Source organism: Cricetulus griseus, chromosome 6, assembly GCF_003668045.3.
Source record: "Cricetulus griseus strain 17A/GY chromosome 6, alternate assembly CriGri-PICRH-1.0, whole genome shotgun sequence".
Taxonomy (NCBI): domain Eukaryota; kingdom Metazoa; phylum Chordata; class Mammalia; order Rodentia; family Cricetidae; genus Cricetulus; species Cricetulus griseus.
The window spans coordinates 23434157-23457795 of record NC_048599.1 but is presented as its reverse complement, the minus strand read 5'-3'; the positions used below and the strand labels follow the sequence as shown (position 1 = coordinate 23457795).

At 44.9% G+C, this 23639-nt stretch overlaps 2 protein-coding genes across 2 annotated transcripts; one reads left to right on the top strand and one right to left on the bottom strand.

The window, feature by feature from the left end:
• On the bottom strand, positions 1-21638 carry Nfs1 (NFS1 cysteine desulfurase). The gene is made up of 13 exons (XM_027421336.2): positions 21475-21638; positions 20856-20941; positions 18334-18450; positions 16357-16440; positions 10750-10902; positions 8881-8974; positions 8096-8230; positions 4838-4995; positions 4098-4203; positions 3602-3683; positions 2772-2855; positions 1907-1996; positions 1-589 (listed from the first exon to the last, which is right to left on the bottom strand). Exons 1-13 carry the CDS (start codon positions 21590-21592, stop codon positions 526-528), a joined length of 1371 nt encoding a protein of 456 aa, XP_027277137.1. The 5' UTR covers positions 21593-21638; the 3' UTR covers positions 1-525.
• Romo1 (reactive oxygen species modulator 1) lies at positions 21590-23064 on the top strand. Its single transcript, XM_027421337.1, has 3 exons — positions 21590-21731; positions 21913-22043; positions 22875-23064. The coding sequence occupies exons 2-3, from the start codon at positions 21913-21915 to the stop codon at positions 22981-22983; spliced, it is 240 nt and encodes a 79-aa protein (XP_027277138.1). The 5' UTR covers positions 21590-21731; the 3' UTR covers positions 22984-23064.
• Positions 23065-23639: the final 575 nt, after the last annotated feature.

The following is a 23639-nucleotide window of genomic DNA, read 5'->3' as shown; positions in this document are numbered from 1 at the left end:
TGAGAACACAAAGGAAATAAGCCTTTAATAAAACTTGCTGTTTTGGCTGCAGTTGATATATCCAGAGACATCTTTTGAAGCCACAAAAAAAGGTTAAAATAAGGTTTGTTGATGCTAGTTGCTGATGGTGCCAGTCCAGCTGAGCAGCGATTGGTGATCCAAATGTTCACATGGAGAAACAGTCTTTGAACCTAGAGCCGTCTTCCAGTTCTTCCACCTCCCCAAGGGTCGGTAAGCCTAGTGGCAGAGAGGCAGCAGTGCCTCTAGGCGCTTAGCAAAGAATGTCCACACACTAAATAGAGAAGAGCCCCTGAGGAGGAACAGGGAACGTCTCCCTACAAAGGCTGAGGCTAAGAAGGATGCTTCCTTGAATTTCTCAATTAACAGCGTTCTTTGGTGAAATCAACTGGGCTATGCCAGCTCTGGTTGACCATGGACCACCCAGCAGCTAACAAGGTTCCTGGCTGTACATGGGTCAGTGAGGCAGGAAGGGCCAGGTCAGCACAAAGTCACAGGCCGGCTCTTCTAATGTTGGGTCCACTTGATGCTCTTGAGGTCGATGCCATCCTGCACCATCTCCCAGAGGGGACTGCCAAAGAGAAGAGGCACTGATAAGAAACAGCAGCCAACACTGGTGCTCAGGCCCTGAGCCATGATTTGCCTCCTGTCCTTGCTGCTCCTCTGCCTTTGACCTGGTGAACCCCAATACAGGAGATGCACAAGCCTTTTCCAGCCTCAGACCTGAGCACTCTCTTATACAGGAGATGCTACTGAGAAGACGGACCATATCCTTAAACCAGACTTACTTCCAGGGTGGTGGCAACAATGACCATTTTGTTTGTGTGCTTGTGCCACTGAAGAGTAAACCCTCTTCTGCACTACAGCCCTATACCCAACTATTGAATTCTGTGCCTTCTGTTCCCCGGTTAATTTTCTTCAACATTACTGAATCCCAGACTTTGTTTTTGTTTCTGAGAAAAGGTCTCATTCACAATCTTCCTGCCGAAGCCTGAGGGCTGTGACTTCAGACATATGCAAGATTCCTGGTTTTGGTTTTGTTCCTTCTTGGCAAGCACTCTGCCACTGAGCTTCCCACCCCAGCCTTAGCTTGCTTTTTAGGGTTCAGTGGACTTTATTGATTCAACAATAAATGGTTAAGGAAAACGCGTTACTTATCACTCTCGAGGCGTCATCTGCAGATGTGAGAACCACCCTTCGAAAGCCTTACCTTGCTTTTTATAGGACTAGGATCAAACCCAGGACCTTTATTGATGTTAGACAAGCAATCTCTATGCTATATACAAAAACCCAACTTTTGGGGGCTGGAGAGGTGGCTCAGAGGTTAAGAGCTCTGGCTGTTCTTCCAGAGGTCCTGAGTTCAATTCCCAGCTACCACATTGTGGCTCACAGCCATCTGTAATGAGATCTGGTGCCCTCTTTTGGTGTGCAGATATACATGGAAGCAGAATGTTGCATACATAATAAATAAATAAAATCTTAAAAGAAAACATTTTTTAAAAAATGAACAACAACAACAACAACAAAAAACCCCTAACTTTTAAAGCATTCTAGGCTGGGTGGTAGTGTTGTACACCCTTAATCCCAGCACTTACAAGGCAGAGGGAGTCGGATCTCTATGAGTTTGAGACTAGCCTGGTCTACAGAGTTCCAGGACAGCCAGGGTTACATAAAGAAACTCTATCTCAAAAAAAAAAACCAAAAAACAAAAAACAAAAAAACAAAACAAAACAAAGAATCTGAACAATAGGAAGCCAAAGAGGTCCAATTTCTTCCTTTGTGGAGCCTTTAGAAACCTGCAAACACGGGTTTCTGTGAATACAGAGCCCAAGGACAGGAAAGGAGGCAGCTGTGCAGCTTCCACAGCGTCCCCGGCAGCAGTGTATACCTCATTTCCCGGAGGCGCTTCACGTGATGGATGCATTTCTCCACAGTGTAGTCCACTTCCTCTTCTGTAGTGAAGCGGCCGATGCCAAACCTGAGAGAACACACAAGAGCTCTACACTAGGCCCAGGGTTGGCTTGGTTTTCTTTTTTAGGCAGTGCTCACTGAGAACCTACTAAACAAAAGACAAGAAAGATGGGGGTGGGGTGGGGAGGGTTGCTCACTCCTTTAATCCCAGCACTTGGGAGGCAGAGGCAGGTAGATCTCTGTGAGTTCAAGGCCAGAGAGAGAGAGAGAGAGAGAGAGAGAGAGAGAGAGAGAGAGAGAGAGAGAGAGAGATCTGGGGGTACAGGGGACTCGGTTCAGGGGTAGAGTGCCTGCCTGAAATCCAGGGTTCATTCCTGACTGCATAAGAAGGCATGGTGCCGCACACCTGTGAGTCCAGCATTTGGGAGGTAGAGGCAGAGCAATCCCGGGCTACATGTGAGTTGGAAGCCAACTGGGATACATGAAAGCTATTAGCTCAAAGGAAGAGGAAAAGAGCGCAGGCTGTCTTTCTTAGTAAAGCTTCTTAGAACATAGCTGTGGACCCGAATCCACTGAGAAGTCTCCTACAGCTACTCTGAATATGACACTCAGACATCTTCATCTTCACCAAGACTCAAGGAGGAGACCGGGACATAGCTCAGTAGGAGGTGTGCTTGCCTATTTCAAAAAATGCATAAACCAGGCATGGTGGTCATACACTTATAATCTCAGTACTCTGGAGCTGGAGATAGGAGGACAGACTTCAAGGCCAGCCTGGGTACTTGACAAGACCTTATCTTAACAAACAAGGAACACACACACACCAGGTGAACTCAACTGACCTGATAGAAGAGTGTGCTAAATCCTCATCAGTGCCAATTGCTCTGAGGACGTAAGAGGGCTCCAGTGATGCTGAAGTGCAGGCACTAAGGATGGAGACATGAACCTTTAGCCCATAGGACACACCCAGAGCCATTACTCCCAGGGCCCTGGAATCATACCATAGGGACCAAAGATACATAGCCTGGAAATGTCATGGGGCCTGGTGATGCCCTGTACATCCTGGGACGTAAACCCAGTCCCTCTGGTCCCTAGAGTAGATAATGTTCTTGAGGAAGGACACTGTCAAGGTGTGAACCAGCAGTTAGATCCATGCACTTTATCTGACCAAAGAGCCAGAGAACCTTCTGTATCTGGGGCAGCAGGCACAATGTATGACCCTGAAGGACAGATAAACCCTAGGCGGCTTACAACCAAACTAATTGTTTAACTCTGTAAAAGACACATACATCTTCATCCAGGCATAATGGTGCACAAGCCTTTAATCCCAGCACTCAGGAGGCAGAGGCAGGAGGATCTATGTGAGGTTGAGGACAGCCTGGTCTATACAGAGAGTCTTAGGATAGCCAGGGCTACATAGTCCAATTCTGTCTCCAAATAAAAGACAAAAGAAGATAGATACATCTTCTAGGTCCTAAAGTCACCAATTTCTGTCAAAGACAGAGACCTGCTAGCTATGTGACCATCAGCCTATGGCCGCCAGCTAAAAAGTGACCTTACCAGCATCAAGAGCTTCTCCCTAATCCAGCCAGGAAGCTCAGTGACCTGTAGGTTACTGAACAGGAAAGCTAACTGGTGCTATCACAGTGCTTGTCTACCTGGTCCAACTCACCTTCCTGAGGACAAGGCAACATCCTTGAGTGCCATCAGCAGACTCTCCCCCTCCACATATGCAAAGGAGAGGTTGATACACCCTGAAGAAGAGAAAACATGATGACAGCCCTCTGGGTCTCAGACTCTGCCAGAATGGAGCCGAGAGCTGGAGACAGAGCTAAGGGGTAGACAATTTGCCTAGCGTGAAAGAGGCAAGTACAGACAAACAAACAAACAAACTTTAGCTAAAAAAATATTTAAAAAACAAAAACAGAATGGTGGGGCTGCAGAGGGGGCACCAGGATGGCTCAGCACGTAAAGCAAGCACTTGCTACACAAGCCTGATGACCTAAGTTGTATCTCTCTGGAACCCACAAAAGATTGGACGCAGAAAACTGACTCCACAAAATTGTCCTCTGACCTCCACAAGTGCACTGTGGCAGGCATCCCCATGCCCACATAATAAATACAATTTAAAAAAGAACAGAATTCAGATTGGAAGGGCGCGTCCATACCAGGGTAGTGCTGTTTGGGGTCCCCGTTCATCACCACATCTGGAAGGCTGTTCATTATCTTCTGTATCAGCCGCTCTGCTAACTTGGAGATCCGCTTATGGTCATACTAAGGAGCAGGCAGGGAGAGCTCAGTGCAGTAACCACCAGACAGCTCAGCGACAGAGAGTTCCAGAAGCCCTCTCTACCCAGGAGTGGGTGTGTGCTACACAGGCCCTTCTATTGTCTTGCTATGTGTGGAGATCACAGGGGCTCCAGCACTGTCTGGTGTGTAAGAGGTGCTCAGTAGCTGAACACACGGTTCTAACAACCCGGGGAAAATGAACTGGGAACCACGAACAGGACACGTTTTGAATCATCTCCTCCAGAACAAGGGGGCGGCAGGACCTTGACAGAGCAGGTTTTTATTTAGCTGTGGGCACATGTGCACACATTTACTTCTGAGGGATTGAAATCAAGGCCTTGCATGTCCCAGGCAAGTACTTTCCTACTGACCCAGCCCTTTACTTTTTATTTTGAGCCAGGGTCTTGCTATGTAGTCCAGGCTAGCCTTGAACTGAAAATTCTCCTGTCTCGGGCCCCCAGGCAGCTAGGATACCAGCATTGACTGCCACACCTGGCTCAAAGACAGGATTTCCTTCCAGCAGAGATGAGAGTCTGCTGAGCTGTTACTAAATGGGAGACCTTGAACCGCTAGTGGGACGGACGTTCTGAGGGGAGCTGCGGCTCTCTCCAGTACCCACCTCCATCTCTTGCTGTGCCACCTCACAAGCTGCTCCCAGCCCCACCACCAAGGGTGTGGGCACCGTCCCAGACCGCATACCCCGCTCCTGCCCGCCTCCGCTCTGTAGGGCCTCCACACGGACCCGGGGCCTACGCCGGATATAGATAGCACCAACCCCTTGGGGAAAAAAGTTGTTAGAAAAAAAAAATAAGAGAGAGAGAAACACCAATGAAACAAACTGGGGAACCAACAGAGGACCAAACCGGGCCGCCTGAACGTGAGTGTCAGCTAGGAGCACTGGGCAGTCTATGAGGCCTCTGGCAGTGGCACCAGGATGTATCCCTAGTGCACGAACGGACTTCAGGGGCCCATTTCCCATGGTGGGACACTCTCTTTGCCTAGATACACGGGAGAGGGCCCAGGCCCTGCCCCAAATGACTTGACAGATTTTGATGACCCCCGCTTCATGGAAGGCCTTACCCTCCCTGGGGAGTAGATGGGGGGATGGAACTGGGGGGGTTGGCGGGGGGGGGCATGGGAGGATGGGTGGGAGAGGGAACTGGGATTGATATGTAAAATAAGAGTGTTTCTAATTTACATAAAATTTATTTAAAAAAGAAATTAAAATATTTCAAATTTTATAGTTAACCTTTTCTAAATAAAAAAAATTAAAGGAAAAGAAGAAATGTAAAAGCATAATTTTTAGCAAAAGTATTCAATGTAAATTATGTTACCACAGGAATAATTACCAAAATTATTTCAAGCAGCTCCCTATCATACAACGTAGACTTCTTTTTAAGATTAATTTTAAAAAATTTTATGAGCTGGGTGGTGGTGGTGCATGCCTTTAATCCCAGCATTTGGGAAGCAGAGGCAGGTGGATCTCTGTGATTACAAGGCCAGCCTGTAACATGAATAGTGAATAATAAAAACCCAGAGACAGATATTGGATTTCAAGCTGAAAGATCAGAGAAGCAAAGCAGCCAGCCACTAGAGAGTTCTTACCTCTACCACTCCACCAAGGCTGGAGCGATCCTGTCCTCAGAGTGACTGCAGACTGCAATACTCTCTACCAAAACAACCCCAGACTGCCTAGACTGCAGACTGAATACAGAATGAGACCCTGAGCTCCTACCTTATATTCCTCTCTAGTGCTGGGATTAAATGTGAGGGCTCTGTTTCTCTTTTAGACTTAGTCACTCTCATGTAGCCCAGGATGTCAAGTTCCAGAGGACCTGACACCCACGGCAAAGCACCAATGCATATAAAATAAAAATTAATACATTAAAAAAATAAAGTTGAAGGAGAAGAAGATGATGATGATAACAATGACAACCCACTAGGGGCTAGAGATGGATCAATGGTGTTGCTCTTCCAGAGGAGACCCAGGTTCAGTCTCTAACACCCACATAACAGCTCACACAGTTATAACTCCAGTTCCAGGAGAGTCAGTGCCATCTGCTGGTCTTTATGGACATTGTGCTCACACAACACACACATGAATTCAAGCAAAACACTCACACATATAAAAATAAATCTTTAAAAAATCAAATAACTTAGGTGATAATCATTGGAGGAATTTAAATAAGTCATGATATGTTAATATAATGAAACACCAAGCAGATAGAAAAGCCTGACTTTGTTTGTTTTTCGAGACAGGGTTTCTCTGTAGCTTTGGAACCTGTCCTGGAACTCACTCTGTAGGCTGGCCTCAACTCAAGATTGACATTCTTGGGCTGGAGAGATGGCTCAGAGGTTAAGAGCACCGACTGCTCTTCCAGAGGTCCTGAGTTCAATTCCCAGCAACCACATGGTGGCTCACAACCATCCGTTATGAGATCTGGTGCCCTCTTCTGGTGTGCAGATATACATGGAAGCAGAATGTTGTATACATAATAAATAAATAAAATCTTAAAAAAAAAAAAAAAAAGATTGACATTCTTGGGCTGGAGAGATGGCTCAGCGGTTAAGAGAATTGACTGTTCTTCCAGAGGTCCTGAGTTCAATTCCCACCAATCACATGGTGGCTCACAACCAACTTGAATGAGATCTGGTGCTTTCTGCTAGCACACAGGCAGAAGATTGTATACTAAACAAATAAAATTCTTCTAAAAACTCTAAAATACATTGTTAGTAAACTGGTGAGGTCAGGCTTGTGGCACATGCCCATAATACTAGCACTAGGGAGGCAGCATCAACCTTAGATAAAGTAAAACCCCTGATGAAAAAGAAAGGAAAGAAAGGAAGATCTCAACAACTCTGTACTACCCCTTTCCTTTTATTTCAGCTTCCTTTCTAGACTCTCAAGTACTCTAAGGTGACCTAAAACTCAATATGTAATCAAAAATAAACTTTTTCACTGGATGGTGGTGGCTCACACTTTTAGTTTCAGCACTCAGGAGCCAGAGTTCAAGGGAGTTCTAGGATGGCTAGGGGCACTCAGAGAAACCCCGTCTCAAAAAAAAAAAAAAAAAAAGGGTCTAATAATATAGAACTGCCTACCCTGGAACTCACTATGTTCACTATGGAGCCCAGACTGGCCTTGAACTCACAGAGATCTAATTGTATACAGGACTTTGGAATTAAAGGAATATACTACCATGTCTGACATTTTATTTTACTTTTAAGATGGTTTGTAGGTGAAAAAGCAAATGAGAACACACATAATTTAGGTAAAAAGGGGTGGAAGGAAAGTATGGCTGTCCTCATAAATAAAAGGAACTGTAAAAAGGGCGACACAGCAGACATGTCTATGACCCCATCACTCAGGAGACTGAGGAAGGAGGATGCAAACTCAAAGGCAGGTGGGACTAAATCACAAGACCCTGATGAGGAGTGAATAGGGTCAAGAAGAGATCCTACTCAAGTCACATTTTAGAGTACAAGTTGGCATCTGCAAGAACAGCTCATAGAACTGTTAATTATAACCTGTGGGAACCTTTGGTAGCCAGCATGGTGGGGCAGTTAGTATTATCAGCCTATCTCATGAAATCTGTTCTGTTTTTACTTACTGATACCTAGTGAAACCTGAATTAACAGAACCCTGTTTTCCTAAGCCAAATTAACATCCGTATCCCCTTTAAGGACATGTGGAGGGATCAAAGAAGAATGCCTGCTGTGTACACGGCACATATGAAGAGGCAAGAGTTTTGGCTACTGTTGAACGAAACTTGCATATTCCAGGCCACTCTGAAGGTACAACCTTCCTGAAAGCAATGTGATGAGCATCTGTCAAAGGGTTTGCTGAGAAGTTCGAAGAAGAGGCAGGGGCTGGTACCTTTAGGACCATAGAGTTTGTGACCGCTGATGCTCATCAGATCAATTTTCATATCATTGACATCAAGTGGGATTTTCCCAACAGCTTGGGCTGCATCAGTATGGAAATAGACCTTTCTGGAACTGCAAATCTGCCCTGAGGGATGACAGAGAAGAAGACCCATAGCACAGTAAAAGTAAGCTGCCAGCAGCCCTGCAAGGCACCACGGATGACATAAGCAACTGATATATAAGTCCTCCCCTACTCTGGGCCTTCCCACCTTCATGTCCCCTCCCCCACCCACTCCCTCCCAACTCCCAGCCTCTCAGCTATTCCTCTAAAGATCAAGGGCAAAACACAAAACCACAAACACACATGATGTTTTGATGCCCAAGATTCTGTATACCAGCTCATTTACCTTGGGGCTATAGTATCACCTTTTAAATTCTTTTTTATTTAAAAGAAGCAAAGATTAATTGGTATTTTTGCTAATTTGCATACAGGTTACAAGGTGAACTCTAAATGGGGATAAAGAACATTCTAAATGGAAAAAGAATAGATGCCCTTATCTTACTGTGTTGTCATTTGGGGCAAAAAAAAAAAAAAAAAAAATGAAAGAAAAAAAAAGGGCATTCCACCCTCCATTCTAAAAACTCAAATAGTAGCCACACCACCTAGAATGTGGTCAGCAAGGCACATAGTTCTTTTCCTTGGACCTCTTGGCTACTGTGTTAAAACTGTCTGTACCTGATCCCTTATATGGACCCCAGGGCTGGTAAGGGTCAGGGATAACCTAATATACTCACCTATTTCTGCAATAGGCTGCTTTACACCAATCTCATTGTTCACAGTCATAACTGATACTAGGCTGGTGTCTGGCTGGATGGCAGCCTCTAGTTCCTAAGAATGTAGGAGTAAGGAGTACATGTGATGCCAAGAGAACTATATAAATAAGAATGTAGACAACCTTTAGCCTAGAAAAGTGACCTTTCACTATAACTCCATCTGAACACTTTTTTTTTTTTTTTTTTGGTTTTTCAAGACAGGGTTTCTCTGTGGCTTTGGAGGCTGTCCTGGAACTAGCTCTTGTAGACCAGGCTGGTCTCAAACTCAGAGATCCACCTGCCTCTGCCTCCCAAGTGCTGGGATTAAAGGCGTGCGCCACCAACGTCCGGCTATGAACACTTAAATCTTAATAACAGGGGGTTTGGGATGTAGCTCAGTGGTTACCTAGCATGTTTAATCCCTAGTAACACCAGATAAAAATACACAGTAACACACAAGGCACTGGAGACATGGCTCAGCAATTAAGAGCACCACCTGCTGTACCAGAGGACCCATGCTCAATTCCTAGCACACCATAGAGGAACAGAACTGACTCTAACTCCAGTTCCAGGGGATTGGACACATTCTTCTGGCCTCTACAGGCACCAGGCACACATGTGGTACACAGACATGCATGCAGAGCAAACACCCATACACAAAAAATAGAAGTTAATCAGGCGTTGGTAGTGCACACATTTAATCCCATCACTCTGGAGGCAGAGGCAGGCGGATCTCTGTGAGTTTGAGGCCAGCTGGTCTACAGAGCAAGTTCCAGGACAGGCTCCAACACAATACAGAGAAACCCTGTCTCGAAAAACAAAACAAAACAAAACAAAAACAAAAACAAAAAGAAGAAGTTAAAAAAGGATGGGCTGAAGAAATGGCCAGGGGGTTTAATAGCACATGTTGCTGTTGTAGATGACATAAGTTCAATTCTTAGCACCCACACAGTGGCTCACTACCGTCTGTAACACCCAGGCACTCATAAAACAAATCTAAAAAAAGAAAAGAGAATGGCTAGTTGAGTAGGTATTGTACCCTATGACTATAATACCAACTCTCAATAGGATGAGGCAAGAGGATCAGGAGTTCAAAGTCATTCATGGCTACAGAGCCACTTGAGCTAGCCTGAGATTCACAAGACACTGTCTCAAAGACAAAAAAAAAAGAAAAAAGAAAGAAAGAAAAGAAGAAAAAGACTTAAAGCTTACACAAGAGCCTAACTAGACCAATTAAACAAATCCTGATTTCAAGCTGCCACAGAGATACAGAAATAAGAGCAGTATGGTCATGGCATGAGGACAGACGTGAACTAGGACAGAAATATATATTCAAGTCTTTTATTTGTAGACAGGATCTCACTCTGCAGTCCAGGCTAGCTCCACACTCTGGTGATCCTCTTGTCTGAGCCTCCAGAGGGCTGAGTTTAAGGGTCTGGTCTATACTTGCGTGTTTGTTTTTACAGTTCTGGGGTTCAAGTCTACAGCCTTGTGCATGCTATGCAGGAATTCTACTGCTGAGACACACCTCCAACCACCCGGCTCCCTTTATAGCTCGTAAGAAACATTAGTGCAGGGAAGGATGAGGCAGAGCTCTTCTGTGGCGTGGATATCTGACATCCTACACTCATGTCCAGCAGCTCTCCTACAAACCAGGATCACCAAAAAAGCTAAGAGGCAAGTCTTCCACAGAGAAGATCAGTGCACACATAGAGAGCATCATCTCCCTCTCTGCTCAATGCTCCACTCTCACCATTAGCTCAACCTTTAGGCTACACCCACGGCTGGAGAGACAGGATGAAGCCAGGCCCCGCCCATTTTTGTCAGTCCAGCCTAGCATAGGACTCCTACCTTTAAGTCAATGATCCCACTCTTCTGCACTGGGAGGTAAGTGACTCGAAAGCCCTCAGCCTCCAGTGAGCGGCAGGAATCCAGCACACATTTGTGTTCAGTCTGAGTGGTGACCACGTGCTTTTTCCGTGACTTGTAGAACCTGGCCACTCCCTAAAAATTGATGATAATAGGAAAAAAGTATAACAGAGGTAGCAATGACATGAATCCTATTTATAAACAGTTTTCCTAAGGACTGAATCCAGAGCCTCGAGCATGCTAAAGATATTCTATGTCACTGACCAAGTTCCCATTCTTGTATGTGATACTGTCAACATCAGAAGAAATTATAAAAATAGGCTAGGAAAAACTGAAATAACTAGAATCTCACTATGTAGCTGTGAAACTCACAGAGATGTGCCTGCCTCTGTGTTCCAAGTGCTGGGATTAAGGCTCTGCACCATCACACCCAGTTTTGCTGAACTATTTATAATAGCTAAGAAATGGAACTCAACAGAAAATGCCCATAAAGAGAATGTGGTACATATACAATAGCATTTAATTTAGATGTAATAAAAAATTAAATAGTGACATCTACAGAAAAATGAATGAAATCACAAATCATATGTTAAGCAATATAAGTCAGACAGAAACAAATTCTGAGCTGCCAACAGGTTCAGCAGGTAAGGGCAGTTGCCACAAGGCTTACTACCTAGAGCCCCAATTGTGGAACCTCAACATGTGTGTTGTGGCACAGGCATGCACAAACATAAATTGATTAAATGATCTAAAAAAGACATGTATCACCGGGCGTTGGTGGTGCACACCTTTAATCCCAGCACTCGGGAGGCAGAAGCAGACGGATCTCTGTGAGTTCGAGGCCAGCCTGGTCTACAGAACGAATTCCAGGACAACCTACAAAGCAATACAGAGAAGAAACCCTGTCTCAAAAAAAAAAAACAAAAAAACAAAAAAACAAAACAAAACAAACAACCCCCCCAAAAAAACCGAAAACAAAAAAAGACAAGTATTATATCCTCTCTTAAGTGGAATATAGATGTGTTATAGATGTGTGCATATGTGTAAATATAGCCATATGTGTGTGTTTCTAAGTCATAAAGGTAGAAAAGGGACCATGAGAAAGGAAAGAGATCTTTGTATGTATGTATCTGTCTGTATGCATGATGTGTGTCTGTCCATGGACATGAAGGCAAGAAAGGATGTTTGGAGGTCAGAGGACAGACAACCTCTAGTATCAGTCCTCACCTTCTACCTTATTTGAGGCAAGGCCTCCTTGCTGTTTACTGCTGACCTGCAAGCCTGTGCAGGGTCTCTTGTCTCTTCTGCCTAGCAGTTACAGACACACACACTGTTATGCCTGACTTCACCTGTGCTCCGAGGATTTGAACTCAGGTCCTCACACTTGCACAGCTGGAAAGGTAGTCATGATGGAGAGGGTACAGACACAGTGGCGTGAAAGGGGGAGGGGACCTACTGAGGGAGGACAAGGGCCAGCAAGGATGGGGCAGGGTAAAAACGAAATGTGTGCATGAAAAGCCATAATAAAATCCATTACTTTGTATTCTGATTTTAAAAATTAATTTAAAAAATTTAAATCTTGGGGCTGGGGAGATTGCTGTCCTTGCAAAGGACCCTTGTTCAGTTTCCAACACCTTCATGGCAGCTCACAACCATCTTTAACTCCAGTTCCAGGAGATCCAACACTTTCCCTTGGCTTCCATAGGTACCAAGCATACATGCTATGCATGCACACTCGTATACATGAAAAATAAAAATAGGGGCCAGAAGCCTTTAATGCCAGCACTCAAGAGGCAGAGGCAGGTGGATCTCTTGAGTTCAAAGCCAGCCTGGTCTACAGAGTGAGATACTACAGAGGCTACACAAAGAAATCCAATCTCAAAAAAAAAAAAAAAAAAAAAAAAAGGCAGAGGCATGAGGATCTCTGTGAGTTTGAGGCCAGCCTGGTCTCCAGAGTGAGTGCCAGGATAGGCTCCAAAGCTACACAGAGATACCCTGTCTCCAAAAACAAAAAACACAACAACAACAACAACAACAAAACCCAAAAAAGCAAAACAACAACATAAAAAACTAAACCAAACAAAAAAACAAACAAACAAAAAGGGGATTGGGAGTTAGGTTGGAGAGATACTTAAAAGTTAAGAGAATTGGCTCCTCTTCCAGAGAACCCAGGTTCAGTTCCAAACACCCACATGGCAGCTCTGTAACTCCTGTCCCAAGGGATCTAACACCCTCTTTTGACCTCCACAGGCACTACATACATGTGGTACACAGACATACATGCAGGCATAAACACCCATAGACATAAAACAAAAATATATTTAAAAAGGACAAATAGGGGGTTAGAATGGAGGCCTGGTGGCTAAAAGCACTTGTTGGTCTTGCAGAGAGTTCCCAGAATCCACATGGCAGCTCACAGCTATCTGAAACTCAAATCCCAGAGGGCCAGACACGCTTCTGACCAGCTTTAGACAGCAAGCATGCATGTAAGAAAAATCTGAGCCGGACGTTGGTGGCGCACGCCTTTAATCCCAGCACTCAAGAAGCAGAGGCAGGCGGATCTCTGTGAGTTCAAGACCAGCCTGGTCTACTGAGTTTCAGGACAGCCTCCAAAAGCTACAGTGAAACCCTGTCTTGAACCCCCCCTCCCAAAAAAAAGGAAAAATAAAAATGCTGAAACACATAAAAACTAACAAAAATTTTAATTTCCTTTTATATTTTTTAAATAATTTATTTATTTGTATTTTATATACAATGGTGTTTTGCCCACATATTGGAGTTGTCAGATTCACTGGAACTAGAGTTACAGACAGCTGTGAGCTGCCATGTGGGTGCTGGGAACTGAACCCAGGTTCTCTGGAAGAACAGCCAGTGCACTTAACCACTGAGCCATCTCTCCAGCTCAATTTTCCTTTATTTTATTTTTTGGTTTTCTTTCTTTCTTTTTTTCTTTTCCCCACAAGACAGGGTTTCTCTGTGGCTTTGGAGGCTGTCCTGGAACTAGCTCTTGTAGACAGGCTGGTCTCAAACTCACAGATATCCACCTGCCTCTGCCTCCCAAGTGCTGGGACTAAAGGCATGTGCCACCACCACTTGGCAGTTTTCTTTTGTCTTTGAGACATAGTTTCTCTGTGTAGTCCTGGCTGTCCTGGAACAGTCCTGGCTGTCCTGGAACATACACTATAGACCAAGCTGGACTCAAACTCAGAGATCCACCTGCCTCTGCCTCCTGAGTGCTGGCATTAAAGGCGTGTGCCACTACCAACAGGCTCCACTTTTTTTTTTTTTTCTGGTTTTTCGAGATAGGGTTTCTCTGTGTAGCTTTGGAGTCTGTCCTCGAACTCACAGAGATCTGCCTGCCTCTCTCCAGAGTGCTGGGGTTAAAGACTTGCACTACCACCACCAGGCTTAATTTTTTTTTTTAAATGTGCGTTGGTATTCTGCCTTGGGTGTCAGATCCCCTGAAACTGGAGTTACAGACAGTTGTTAGTTGCCATATGGGTGCTGGGAATTAAACTTGGATCCTCTGAAAGAGCAGTCTCTCCAGTCCCAACTCCCAATTTTAAGTAGATAAATCCTTAAAAAGAGATAAGTTAATCTTATCAGGTGCACAAATGATTTTTCAAAAACCAAAAACTTTTAAATGACAAAATGAGGGCTGGAGAGATGGATCAGTGGTAAAAGGAGTATACAGCTCTTGTAGAAGAATCATGACCGGTCCACAGTATAAACACTGAATGGCTCACAATTATCTATAATTCACTCCAGAGGGATTTAATGCCTCTGGCTTCTGAGAACACTGCAGTCACATGAACATACCCCCACACAGATACACACAAAACTAAAATAAAGTTTTTTTCATCTTAAAAAAGCCTGGTGCAGTGGGGTATGTCTTTAATCCTAGCATTCAGAAGGAAGAAGCAGGCAGATCACTAGGAGTCTGAGGCCAGCCTGGCCAAAAGAGTAAGTTCTGGGCCAGCCAGAGCTACACAGTGAGACCAGGTCTCAAAAGAGAAAAAAAAGGCAGGATATCAGAATATTAACTTATCAGTGGTACAGCACGACTTTAGTAAGCTTGAAAGTTGAAATGCCCATCACCAAAAAATAAATAAGAAAAAAATAGACAAATAGTTGACTAGATCTAAGTAAAATGTGATTGTGTTGTATGAATTATCAGCATGACTATTAAGAGTGGGACACTTGCACAAAGTATCTGCTTGGCCCAAATATAGAAAGACTGATACAGACCTAGACCGAGTCAATGGCACAGGGGGTACCAAAGCAACAATTACTGAAAAGGCAGAGGAACTCTGTAAACAGATCCAATCAGAAAGCAAAGGGAGAGCCCATAGGAAAGTAAGAGTGAACTGATCCCTGATGGGGAATGTACTGTGTATGTTTATCTTATTGATTGTTAAATAAAATACTGTTTAGCCAATGAGACACCAAGTTAGACGGGACTAGGAGTCAAAGAGGATTCTGGGAAATGTAGTAGAGAAGTGGTGATCCAGCAGGAAGTGACATAGCAAGGAGACTCATATTTAAAGAAGGAGAAACAGGAAGGGTCCCTCTTTTCCCCTTGCTCCTCCAGCAGCACAATGTGATCCACCGGCAAGGAGGGATGCCAATAAGGCGTCCAATAAGATAAGTCTTATAAAATATATAGATTTATGATAATTAAGACTGAGCTAACAGATGAGGAATCCTAGTCATTGGCCAAGCAGCATTTGAACCTAATACAAGTTTCTGTGTATTCATTTGGGCCTAACTCGGGCGGGCGGCTGGTGTAAAGCTCACACGTGGCAGTGGGGCTCAGGCGGCTTTTGGTAGAAAGATTTATAGTAACAGATCCCAGTTAGTTTTTTGTCAACACGAAACAAGCTAAGATCATCTGAGAATGGCTACCTAGCTGGAAAAAAATGCCTCCATCAGACTACTGCCTGTAGTCAACCAGTAAAGGTACTGACCTGATTAATAATTTTTTTTTCTTTTTTTTTAGTTTTTCGAGGCAGGGTTTCTCTGTGTAGTTTTGGAGCCTATCCTGGCACTCGCTCTGGAGACCAGGCTGGCCTTGAACTCACAGAGATCTGCCTGTCTCTGCCTCCCGAGTGCCGGGACTAAAGACGTGCGCCACCAACACCTGGCCCTGATTAAAGATTAATGTGCAGGAGCTAATGCAATATGGGTGGCACTACCCCTGGGCAGGTGGTTCTGGGTGGTATAAGGAAACATGCTGAGCAAGCCACTGGGAGGAAGCAGCCCTTCTCCATGGAATCTACTTCGGTTCCTTCCCTAAGCTCTTTCCCTGACTTCCCTTCATCAAGAGCCAGTGCTCTTAACCTCTGAGCCATCTCTCCAGCCACCACATATTTTTTCTTTTAAGGCATAAGAAAGAAATAGGGATGTGTGGGAATCTGAGGAAAAAAATATCTGAGTCCAAATGATAAAGGAGCTCTAATCTCTAAACCCAAAAAGCCCAGAGATAGTTCTGGCTCCCTTCTGTTTCCTTCTGTCCCTCATCTTCCCACATGCTCCTCACTCTCCTAAAGAAGTGGTCCACCACACAGTGTCCTCACCCCATTCTCTTACCTTAATTGCTATGTTGTTGGATTCAGTAGCTCCACTGGTGAAAATGATTTCTCGAGGATCAGCTCCAATCAGAGATGCTACTTGCTGTAAGCCAAGAGCCAAAGATACATAGCATCAGTTCCCTGGCAGGAGTAGGGCTGCAGACAAAGCTAGGCCAGAGTTTCATGGCAAGAGAAACTCCACTGCATTCTACCCACTGCCTACCAAGACACTCTGTGCATACTAGGTCTGGCTTGAGATAAAAAAAGGAACTGATTATTAAAGTTTAAATGTTCTATTCTTTCTCCATTCTAGGACAGTCTAATAAGAATGTCAAATGTGGCCGGGCGGTGGTGGTGCACGCCTTTAATCCCAGCACTCTGGAGGCAGAGGCAGGCCGATCTCTGTGAGTTTGAGGCCAGCCTGGTCTACAAAAGCCAGTTCCAGGACAGCCTCCAAAGCCACAGGGAAACCCTATCTTGAAAAAAAAAAAAAAATGTCAAATGGAGCTATGGCTCAGAGGTTAAGAGCACTGGCTACTCTTCCAGAGGTCCTGAGTTCAACTCCCAGGAAACAAATGATGGCTCACAACCATCTGTTACGAGATCTGGTGCCCTCTTTGGGTCTGCAAGGACACATGCAGACAGAACACTGTATACATAATAAATAAATCTTTTAAAAAAAGTAAAAATGTCATTCAGTTGATAGAGTGCTTGCCTCATATTTATGAAGCCCTGCATTTGATTCCCAGCACTGCATAAACCAGGTATGGTGGTGCAAACCTCAGGAAGCCAAGGTAAGACAGCTGCCATGAGTTCGAGGCCAGCCTGGGATACAGTAAGTTCCAAGTTATCTTAGGCTAGAATGTGAAACTGGTCTCAAACAACTAACGTGCGGAGCCAGTGAGATGGAGCAGTGGCATAGACACTACTAACAGGCCAGGTTTCACTTCCTGAGATCCACCTGGTAAGGTGAAAGTCTGCTCCAAGTTGTCCTCTGATCTCCATACTGCATAGTTTGGTACATACATATATACATACATGCACTCAAACCAACCACACACATACACAGATGTTCACGCACACATATTTGCAATTTAAAAAATTATTCTTTGCTGGGCAGTGGTGGCACACGCCTTTAATCCCAGCAGGCAGGAAGCAGAGACAGGTGAATCTCTGAGTTCGAGGCCAGCCTGGTCTACAGAGTAAGTTCTAGGGCAGCCAGGGCTGTTACACAAAGAAACACTGTCATAAAAAAACAAAATCAACAAAAAAATTCTAACAAAATGTCAAGCAAGAAACTGGAAAAATGGCTCAGTGTTAGGAGCACTGGCTCTTCTTGCTGAGGACCCAGTTTTAGTTCCTAGCACCCGCATGGTGGTTGACAACCATCCTAAACTTCCAGGCACATACATGGTACACACACACACACACACACACAGACACAGACACACACACACACACACACACACACACACACACACACACACAGAGGCAAGGCATCTCTATGCACAAATGCAAAAATAAATATTCTTAATGATAAATTTTGTTTTTAAATAATTTTTTAACATTTATTTTTGGTTGGGTAACATTCATGCCACAGCATGTGGATTTTTGGGGGATTAAACTTAAGTTGTCAGGTTAGAAATGCATTTTTAAAATATATTTACCGAACTCTTTCTATGCACTTCTTGAGCAATGTGTAAGTGTTAGCCTTTACCAAACCAGCACTGTGTCATTTAACTTACCCAATCCCCTTATAGAGCATGAACTATTTCACTTTCAACTTGATAGGTGAGGATTTTAAGGCTTAGAGAAATGAGATGATTTTCCCAAGGTACTTTACCTAGTGAATATGTGAAGTAATTAAACACCTGCAGTCCAACTCCAAAACTACTCTCTGAATCTCTTCTAGAAATACCACCATTTCCTAAGAAAGAAATGCCTCCCGCAGGCCACCAAACTTGACTTGCAACTTCACAGAGTTCTTTGTGCTAACCTGGCGAGCATGTTCCATGGCTGCTTCACTCTCCCAGCCATATGCATGAGTCCGAGAATGAGGGTTCCCATAGTAGTTCACAAGGTATGGGAGCATGGCATCCAGAACCCTGGGATCCTGTACACAAGAGAACAGATCAGTCTCTCTGAGTCTATAATCAACTCAGAACCTGCTGCAGCCACTGCAACTGCCCACCTTGCTCAGTGCCCACCTCTTCACATACTAATCAAAGATTGACCTGATATACCATACTCCCACTTCGAAAACATTTTTTTGGGGGGAGAGGGGTTGAAACAGGGCTTCTCTGTGGCTTTGGAGGTTGTCCTGGAACTTGCTCTTGCAGACCAGGCTGGCCTCAAACTCAGAGTTCCGCCTGCTCCCAAGTGCTGGTATTAGTTTATGCTAGGGCTGGAGAGATGGCTCAGCAGTTAAGAACACTGACTGTTCTTCCAGAGGTCCTGGGTTCAATTCCCAGCAAACACATGGTGGCTCACAACCATCTATAATGAGATCTGGTGCCCTCTTCTGACCTGCAGACATACTACGGGCAGGCAGATCATTGTAATAAACAGACAAATCTTTAAAAGAAAAAAGGAAGTTTATGCTACCATACTGGCAAGTCACAGCTCTTTGTAAGGCATTTCTTGGCAAGAGGACTGCATTTCTGCTCTCCCCTAGGAAAAACAATGGGAACACCTGTAGAAACAGTTGGAACAGGCCTGTGTGGGATGGGAATCTAGATGGTAGGGCACTGGCCCAGCATGTACAAAGCCTTTAGTTGGATTACCAGCACTTCACAAAGCCAGGCATGGTGGTATACAGTTCTGTTCCCACACAACTCTAAAGTATTGGGGAGGTGGAGTCAGAAAGATTGGGATCAGAAGTTTAAGATCTTCAACTATAGAGTAAATTTGAGGGTATCTGAGGTTAGAGGCCTTGTCTTAAAAAAAAATGTAAAAGGGGTTAGGATGGAGAGATGGTTCAGTAGTTAAAGACACTGGTTGCTCTTCCATAGGACCCGGATTTGATTCCCAGAACCCATATCAGGCAAATTAAATTGCCCTGTAACTACAGTTCCAGGGAATCTGACACCCTCTTATGGACTCCATGGACTCTTGGTGACATGTAGGGCACATATACACATGAAAGCAGAACGCCCCCACACACGTAATTAATAAAATAACTTTTTAAAAAAGGACAAGATTGTATTGCTAGAAGAATGATTAAAATGTCAGGCTGTTTTGTTTTGGTGGGGCCGGTGGATTTTAGAGACAGGGGCTCTTTGTATAACTGGCTGGCCTGGAAAGCACTTGCACTGTAGTCAAGGCTGGCCTTCAGAGATCTGTCTGCCTCTCCCTCCTGAGCAATGGGATTAAAAACATGTACCACCACACCCAGGAGGACTACAAGTTTGAGGTCAGACTGAACTACATAAGACTCTATCTTTCAATAAACAAGTAAAAGAAAATTTAAGCCAGGTTGGCCTTCAAGAGACTCTCTCTTAAAACATAAAGTAGCCTGGCAGTGGTCCATCCCTTTAATCCCAGCACTCAGGAGGCAGAGACAGGTGGAACTCTGTCTGACCTAGTCTACAGAGCAAGTTCCCAGCAATTCAGAGAAACCCTGTCTCGAAAAACCAAAAAGAACAGTCTTAGGTTCTAGAGAGATAGCTGAGTGGTTAAGAGTAAAGGTTGCTCTTTCAGAGGACCGAGGTTCAATTTCTAGCAACCACATGGCAGTTTACAAGGGCCTATAGAGTTCCCGTTTGAGGGGTTCCACTCTCTCATGGCCTCTACAGGCACAACACGTATGTGCTGCGTGCAGACAAACATTTAGGTAAACACTTACTTGTAAGGTAAAAAGAAATAAACAGGGTCTTATTTATTTCTAGTTAGTCAAAGATGACCTTAAGATTCCGATATTCCTGCGTCTACCTCTCAAATGCTGGAATTACAGGAATTGAGTTTTATGTGGTGCTGGGGATTGAACCCAAGACTCTGCATTCCAGCCAAGTACTCTACCAACTGAGCCACATGTCCAGCTCTCAGTAACTATTTTTATTTCATGCTTACCATGTGCTGGACTGCTGTCTTTCATTTCATTTAACACTTGACCAAATCCTCACACATTTACTATATGGTAGTTAATTCCGGAGCTAATTCCAGAGCCTATGTATTTGTCTGTTTTCTTTATTTATTTTTTATTTTTACACAGGTTTGAAGCTCCCTATGTGGCCCAGGCTGGCCTTGAGCTTACTCAAACTCTCCATGCTACAATGTCCAGCTCCAAGGCCTGAGCATTTACAATTAACTACAATACCTGTTCGAAAGTGATTTGACCAAGATCAATAGCTAAAAACTAGTAAAGCCTTTTCTAGCAAACTAAAATCTAAGCCTCCTGATGCCTGACTCGCTTTTCTAGCACATTTAATGGTTCTGAATTCTCCAGAAATCTAGCCTTCTGGTAAAATTTGTTCTTCTAACCCTCAAAGAGCCTGGGGGAAGGTTCCCTTTAGTCCTTACCAGAGGAGTTGTAGCCTGCACATCCATATAGAGAGGTCGCAGCACTGTCTCTGAGGGAACAGCCGAGTGGATAGCATGATCTACGACTGACAACAGAGTGGAGTGGCAAAGTGAGAAATGACGCAACCGTGGATGCCAGGTGCACAAGACAACAGATTGCCAAAGCCGCTTCGAGGTAAATTAAGGAAGGTTGAGGTCGAGTGTCAAAGGAAAAGAAAACAACGGGCGGTAAAAGACATTGAGGAAAATAATAGACGCGGGGTTCTTTGAAGGGACGCTGGCGGCAAAAGGGAGCAATCTTTAAACTATCCAGCAGAGTGGATGGGCTCTAAAAAGCAAAAACCTTTATAAGAACATTGAAAAGCACAGGGTCCTTCAAAGGTTCATGACTGGAGGAACCTCGAATAGCATCTTTAACAGTTGGTCAGGAGAGATCTGAAGGATGAGACTCTGGCTCATATGTGGCAAGATGTACGGGCCGTCCTGAGGAAATGTGAGAGCGAGCAGCGGGACACGGAACGCGTCGGGCAGGCTCCGCAACAATGCAGTGCGTAGCAGCAACCACCCAGCGGGTTCGGGCGGCTAGGGAGACTGGGCGCTACAAAGAAGGGGGGCGTACCGCGCAGGCGCAATCCCCGGGTGGGCGCCGTGAACCCGGGCCGGGCCGCCGCGGCGGCCGCCAGTGCCGCCCGCCTCCAAGTGGCTCGCAGCATGCTCCCAGCAGTCGAGCCCACCATCCACAGCGCTTGCAAGTTCTCAGCCCATGCTCCCGGAAGTAGCTCCCAGCGCTCCGGAAGCGATACGACAGGCGACGAGCGCCCTCCGCCTAGCTTTCGGTGTGAGACGTAGAGCCGAGCGAACGCGGCGGCGAACGAGGTGAGGTGGGGCCGGGCCCAGCCCGGCGTCGCGCGTGCGGGGTCCCTGACTGCCAGCAGGGTGGTGGAGGCGTGCTCCGGGCTGGCGTCCGCCCCGGGGCCTGCGGAAGCCTTCTGGGCGCCGCTGGCTGCCGGCGCGCCAGGCCTCCAGGCCTCACTGTCGTAGCCCTCTCTCACCCCAGATGCCGGTGGCCGTGGGTCCCTATGGGCAGTCCCAGCCCAGCTGCTTCGACCGTGTGAAGATGGGCTTTGTCATGGGTTGCGCCGTGGGCATGGCGGCCGGGGCGCTGTTCGGCACCTTCTCCTGTCTCAGGTGAGCCTCGCGGGCGGGACTTCCTGGGATCCACGGACACTTAGTCGAGGTTGGAAGCCCAGTGCTTAGGGATCTGAGCTCTGGAGTCAAAATGGCTTTGTGACTCCTTTGTAGTTTAGTAACCTTAGGCAAGTTAGATGCCGTTTCCTCAGCTGTGGTCGAGGACAGTACGCTTACCTCCACTTTTCTAAGAACCGATCATACTAGTATGCTTTCCATAAACTCTAGCATGTCGTAAATGCGCAGTGAAAGCTTATTATTGTTGCATGGCATTTTAACTTACAACTGAATGTGATAAAATGAGCTTGTAGAGCCATTTTCCGATAAACTTAATTCTGAGATACACGGTTATTCTAAAGGCCATCTCCACTATTTATTCAGTTCTTGTTAAATGTGCTAATGTGTAGTGAATCAGTTTGTAAAGTTTCACTTTACACTTTGAGCAGCTTATAAACTGGCCAACTTTTTAATCTGGGTTAAACTCCAAAAATAAACACTAAGGCATCATCTATAAGACAAAGGTCTATTAGGTAACACACCCATAGAAGCAGTCATGACTGCATTTCCTGCCATTACATGTCCTTCTGTTCCTCTTCCTGCTACAAACAGAAGAGAATTCTGTACGTAATGCCCTAGAGCCCTTAGATGTTTTACTTGTCACTGCTAATCCTCCTTGGGGAAAGAGTAACATCTTAAGAATGACAAAGATAAAGGTATTATCAAGCTGTTAATTCTTGATATATTTCAACAATGATTATAAAGGGTGAAGGAAGGTAATTCAAAATCTTTCGTCTATTTTTATTCCTAAATGATCGCATCTTGCCTCCTCAGGATCGGAATGCGGGGTCGGGAGCTGATGGGCGGCATTGGTAAAACCATGATGCAGAGTGGCGGAACCTTTGGCACATTCATGGCCATTGGAATGGGCATACGATGCTAATCAGGGCAGTGATTAGCTGGCTACATCTTTACTTTCCCATTCATTTCAACCCTTGTACAATAATAAAGTTTTTTCTTCTCAGTCTTGTCTATTTTTACTCCAAAAAAACATCCCAAAGGGCTAAAGAAGTTGGTCAGTCCCTGTATCCCCATAGTTACATTTTCTAGCTCCTGTTGCTTAGGGTCTTCTGGCCTGTGCAGGCATCAGACACATACATGGTACACCTTATATTACATCCAAGGATGCAATACTTAAATCTCTAGCCAGGCTTAATGTGTTGACATACACATTTAATCCTGGTGCGATGGAAGTGGAGGCAGCCATTGCTAGATAGACCTGTCCAAAAACATTTTTTTAAAAATATTTGAGCTAATAAAAATGAGAAGTCCCAACAGATGATGGTACACGCCTTTAATTCCAGCACTTGGCACAGGCAGGTGGATCTCTGCATTATGGTCTACAGAGCCAAGTTCCGGGATAGGCTCCAAAGTTGAGTACAGAGAAACACTGATCAGAAAAAAGTTTTTTTTTTTTTTTCACAAATCCTGTTTCTGCATATCAAATATAGTAAACATTTGCTTCTTGGCAAAAGTAGACAATTTGGACATGGTCACATACACTACATGTCACATTCACAATAGAACATTGCATGTCCT